This window comes from Pyrgilauda ruficollis, unplaced genomic scaffold (assembly GCF_017590135.1).
Source record: "Pyrgilauda ruficollis isolate IOZ18807 unplaced genomic scaffold, ASM1759013v1 scaffold684, whole genome shotgun sequence".
NCBI lineage: Eukaryota > Metazoa > Chordata > Aves > Passeriformes > Passeridae > Pyrgilauda > Pyrgilauda ruficollis.
In genome coordinates this window covers 14,511-19,617 of record NW_024528644.1, presented here as the reverse complement: position 1 = coordinate 19,617, position 5,107 = coordinate 14,511, and the positions used below count along the sequence as shown (strand labels likewise).

Genomic DNA, 5,107 nt, shown 5'->3' with positions numbered 1-5,107 from the left:
TGTCACCCTTCCAACTGTGTGAAGGGAGGAGAAGCAGCAGAGATGTCACCACGAGCACACTGGGCTCGTGGGGTGTGACAGCTGAGCTGAAGGTCACCATCCTCTTGGCTTTCCCTGCTGCTGTCTCCTCTCTGACAGCCCTCAGTGCTGTGACAGCTCTGCTTGTCCTTCCCGTGTCCTGCTGGCCCTGCCACGGCTCCCAGCGCTTTCCAGTGCTCCTGTGTGCCCTGCTCTGGCTGCTCTCCTTCCTGCTCACTGTCACCCTCCATTTCTGCCCTTTGCTGCTCATAGCCTTGGTCCTGAGCTGCCTCTTCTCAGTGCTCACCATGACCTGTTCTGCTCTGGCCCTGCTGGCCAGGGTCCCATGCTGCCCATGGAAACAGCTCCCAGGGAAGCTCTGTGCCCTGCTCCTGCTGCCTGTCGTCTCCTTCCCCTTCTTCACTGCTGATTTTGGGTACTGGCTCTTGCTGAGGGCGTTTGACTTCTCTGTCTTTGCTCCCAGCACCTCTCTCCCGCTTGCCTGTGCCAAGAGCAGTGCCCACTCTCTGATTTATTTCCTGGCTGGGAACTGTGCAAAGGAATTCACCCCCTCTGATAGTGTTGCCTTGCAGAGGGCTTTTGAGGATGTGCCAGAGCCAGGGCATAGGGACAACACAGTGGAGTCTTCATCAAGTGGAATCATCATGAAAGAGAGGCATCATAAAACAGAACCATAAAATATCCAGAGTTGGAAGGGACCCACAAGGACCATGGAGCTCAGTTCCTGGCCCTGCACAGGACATCCCAACAATCCAGCCTGTGCCTGGGAGCATTGTGCAAATGCTCCTTGAGCTCTGTCAGGCTGGTGCTGTGAGCAGCAGGGGAACTCCTGCTTGGGGCAGTTGTGGGTGACATGAGGAATCCTCATGGAATGGTTTGGGTTGTGTCCTGGTTTAGGGTAAATTTGGGAGGAAACCTTCAACTGGGATCCCTCTAGTAAACAAGTTCAAGCAGCCCCTCCCTCAGCTGGTTCAGGAAAAGATTTCCTTAGAGGAAAGTAGACAAATCTGTTTATTTAAGAAGCAAAGTATTCCAAAAAAGGAAAAAATATTAAACAATAAAATCTCTTGCTGTTCTGAAGAGTTGGCAAATTCAGAAAGTCTTTGTTGTGGAGTGTAGTTTGGCTCACTCAGTCTCTTATCGGTCCTTCTGGTGCTGGAAAATGCCGTGTTCCAGGCCCCAGTGGGCCACAGGTGGGAGCTGCTGCTGTTCTTCTGGGTTTTCAGTCCAGAGCAGGTTTGAACAGACCCAAGAAAAAGAAAACCTACAGTCCAGGGAACTTCTCTGCCTCAGCTAGCTAAAAAAACCTAAAAGCAAAGGAGTGCTCTCTGTTGCATGTCTGTGCTGCAGACAGCACGGTCTGGGAGCAGGATGTGGAGGAGTGAGCGCAGCTCCAGAAAACAAACTGCCCCATCTTCTCTCCCCCTCTTTGCTCTAGGAACCAGTCTTAAACTTATGCAAAGTTTAAATGTGCAAAACCTATTTCTGGGCTAAACAGTCAGATGGGGATTCAATTCAGCATCATAAAGTCTCCCCAGGACAGGTGGGAAGGAACGGTAGAGATCATCTCATTCCATCTCTCCTTCTGCCATGGGCAGGGACAGCCAGGAAACCGTTTGCTTTGAAGTCTTGCTCTTCTGAAAGGAAGCTCAGGTGGGGAGTGGCCTGGGTGACACTGGAGAAAAGGAAGGTGCTGGGAAGTAGAAAAAGTACATGGAAGAAAATGGTTCTCCTGGACTTGCCTTGGGAGGGACGCCGTGGCTGAGTTGTTCTTCTCTAGACAAGAGGTTGTACCTTGGAAAGCTTCTGCTTTCCAATGAGCAGGAAAATGTGGAGGAATCTTCGCTGTGGACAGTTTTTTCTTTTGGCTCCTCAAAGACTCTCTGAAGGGAGAGACGGAGAGACCCTGTGGAGAAGGGTCTCCTGCAGCTCCCTGCCAAGAAGTAGATGAAGGGTTTGATGCTGCTGTGGAGGCAGGTGAGCAGGAAAAAAGTCTGGGATGACAAAAGGACGTGACCGAGCTGCTGCAGGAAATTGCAGAAACTGAGGAGGAGAGTGAAGAGCAGAGTGAGGACGATAACGATGTCGCGCCTCTTGGGTTGCTGCTGCTGGGAGCCCCAATTGGCCTTAATGAAATCAATTGTGCTGGAAATGAGCACGGGTGCAACAAAGAAGAGCAGGATGAGGCTGAACATGGAGATGAGCTGCACACCGCAATGCTGCTGCTCGTGTGATGGGCATAGGAATGTCACTGCAGGAATGATAGCAAAGAGAGCAAAGAAGGCAGAGTACTGGACACTGTCCACCACCCACACCAGTCGTTCAGGAAGGTCGGAGTGCCAGCAGAGCTTCCAGAGCGTGTACATGTACTGCACATTGCTGTTGAGCATCAGCCGGAAGAGCGCCCAGTAGTAGGAGACCACTGACAGCTGGAAAAGGAAACGCAGGTACAGGAGGGGCACAATAGGAGAGCAGGACACGTCCTCCACCAGGCTGAGGAGGGCAGAGGGGACGGCAAAGAGGAGGAAGAGGAAATCGGCAACAGCCAGGTCAAAGATGCCATAGTTGGGGATTTTCAGGTTGAGGAGGCCGATGACAGCCCCGTTCCCAGCCAGCCCACAGAGGCAGATGAGCAGAGTCACACTGTGTATGGACACATCAGTGACATCTGTAGAAAAATAAAAAAGGAAACATACTGACCTCCAACACTGAAACAAACGGCAGTACTGGAGAAACTTTTTGCAAGGGATGGACAGCATAATGACCCTGACAAGGTCAGGTGCACAGTGCAAATGCGGTGGAGCCTTGCACAGCAGGGGCCATCGGAATACTCCAGCTTCATGGGAACAATGCATTTAGTGGACTACCAAGAAACAGTGAGTTCTGTAGCAAGCAAGGTCAGGAATGATGAGACCATTGTCCATGGCCTGATGCACACTCATGTCTCTGCTGTGGTTGAGTCTCAAGGATGAACAGGAAAAATTCAGAGAGAAGATGAGCAAGGAGATAAGCAAGGACAGTTGCCATGTGACACCAGTGCAAACCAGAGCCCCCAAAGTCAGTGCCCAACATCCCCCAGCTAGGGAGCGGGAGCACACCCCATGAGCTGACCTGTGGTTCTTCCTGTATGAACATGGAGAAGACATGAGAGGGTGGACAGGAAAACCCATGTCTGTCCTAGCAGCACGCGGATGCAAGCTAAAGGAGGAAACTACTAACAGAGTTTTGCACCCAAATGAATGCAGCCCCAGCTTCCCGTGACCGAGCTGCCATGTATAGCAGAAGGGAGGATGATATGTCAGATCCCCTTGAAGGAACATCCAGAATATTCACCCAGGGAGGGAACGGTAGCCAGGAGAGGCCCTGCCTCCAGCCAGGTAGAGGCCAGGGAAAATTGTGTCTCTGGGGCTGTGTGGATCCCTGGCACATCAGAGCCATAGAAATACGAGGCTTTTGTTGACACGGGTGCGCAGTGTACTCCAATCCCATCAGGATACGTGGGGGAGAACCCATTTCCATTGCTGGGGTGACAGGGGGATCACAGCAGTTGACCCTGCTGGAAGCTGAGGTGGGTTAGACTGGGAAAGAGTGGAAGAAACATCCTATTGGGACTGATCCAGAGACTCTGTGTATTCTGGGCATAGATTTCCCCCGGAGTGGTTATTTCAAAGACTTTATTCAAAAGGACTCCGGTGGGCTTTTGGAATAGCTGCTGTGGAGGCAGAGGGCGTTAGGCAATTGAAAGTTCTTGCTTGGCCTGTCTGAAAATCCTTCTGCTGTTGGGCTCTTGAAGGTAGGAGGGCAACAAGTACTAATTGCCACCTCAAGGATGCATCACCTGTCGCTGTTGGGGCGGTCATGACACAACGAAGAGACTAGAAGCAGTCTCATTTGGCAACTGTTTCATACGAAATATGTCCGACTTCTTATACACTGTGTGATAGTTTATACTTCTTTTACCTTAACTATTGGCCACAATAAATCAACATAACACTATTGGTGAAAAGTTACAGTGACTTAACTAACTTCCTAAAAATACTCCATCCAGCTGCAAAGTTCTCTTCTTATCTTTCTTCTGTTCCTCACTTCTCTTGGGCTCCTTGTTTACAGCCTTGAAGACAGCTCCTTATCAGCTACTTCTTTGCTTCTTGCTCCTTCAGCTAACAGGCCCACTGTTAGCTCCTTCCACAATTCCCCCTTTTTGTTTTTGATCTGTAACACAGCTGCTATGGATGTTTGCAGGGCCCTTTGCAAAAATCCAAGCAGAAAGGGGAAACACAAGGCAACAATCATAACTATCAACAAAATTAATATTCTCATTCTCAATACAATCATTCTTGTCCTTCATTCATCTATAAGTGCTTTTAACAACTTTATCTTATAAAACTGTGAACTATAACCACTCTCAATGCTCAAAAGGAGTTGCAGGAATACCAGAACAAGGGTTCCAAAACTCTGCATTAATTAATAAGACATGTAAAATCACACAATTATCAAGCACTAAACTGTCATTTTAGGGTTTGCAACAGCTGACAAGCCTTAAAACAACAGAGAATGGAAGAAATTATGTCTGGATTCATGTTTCTCTAAGCTCCCTTTGAAAATTGGCTCAGCTGTCATATATGGTCAAATTGCTAAGTCAAAAGGACTCGAATACTTTTTTGCTGCAGAAAAACATCTGGGTTGGTTGTCAATTATTCTATCTAAGTAGAGCTGGAGCTTGGCTAGAGCTCGAAGTCTAGTTGGTGGGTATCACTTAACATACTTTCCAAAACAAGATTCTTAAAAACAACTATGAATAAGAAACTTTAGGGTTAAAAATTATTCGCACCATGAAATCATTGAATTCTTCTGAAGTCTTTGTCAGGATGAAAATTCTTCAAACACGACAAACCTTCAGAGATCTGAATTTGGTCACAATCAGGATTGTGTGCCTAAATCTGGACACAGAGTGATTAATTTCTACACAAAAATGAATTCATAGTCTGAACCATATTATGATTTAAAGGTTTATACAAAAACTTATAGAATGGAGAAAATGTAACTGAATGAAAGACTGATTACTTAA

General features: G+C 48.0%; 2 protein-coding genes across 2 annotated transcripts; one reads left to right on the top strand and one right to left on the bottom strand.

Moving 5' to 3' along the window:
- Window positions 1-17: 17 nt before the first annotated feature.
- Window positions 18-716, top strand: LOC121362925 (mas-related G-protein coupled receptor member A-like; the record flags this gene model as incomplete). The annotated part of the gene is made up of 1 exon (XM_041484862.1): window positions 18-716. A coding segment is annotated over one exon (699 nt), but the record flags the coding sequence as incomplete, so codon positions are not given.
- A 460-nt stretch (window positions 717-1,176) lies between these two features.
- Window positions 1,177-3,899, bottom strand: LOC121362924 (mas-related G-protein coupled receptor member H-like). The gene is made up of 3 exons (XM_041484861.1): window positions 3,878-3,899; window positions 1,782-2,707; window positions 1,177-1,194 (listed from the first exon to the last, which is right to left on the bottom strand). The coding sequence occupies exons 1-3, from the start codon at window positions 3,897-3,899 to the stop codon at window positions 1,177-1,179; spliced, it is 966 nt and encodes a 321-aa protein (XP_041340795.1).
- Between the last annotated feature and the right edge of the window lie 1,208 nt (window positions 3,900-5,107).

Bases quoted from the DNA above. Each gene is read 5' to 3' on its own strand.
- LOC121362924 (XM_041484861.1), bottom strand. From the start codon at position 3,899: ATGACCGCCCCAACAGCGACAG. The intron at 2,708-3,877 runs GTGATGCATCCT...ATTTTTCTACAG, and splicing joins GACCGCCCCAACAGCGACAG to ATGTCACTGATGTGTCCATA.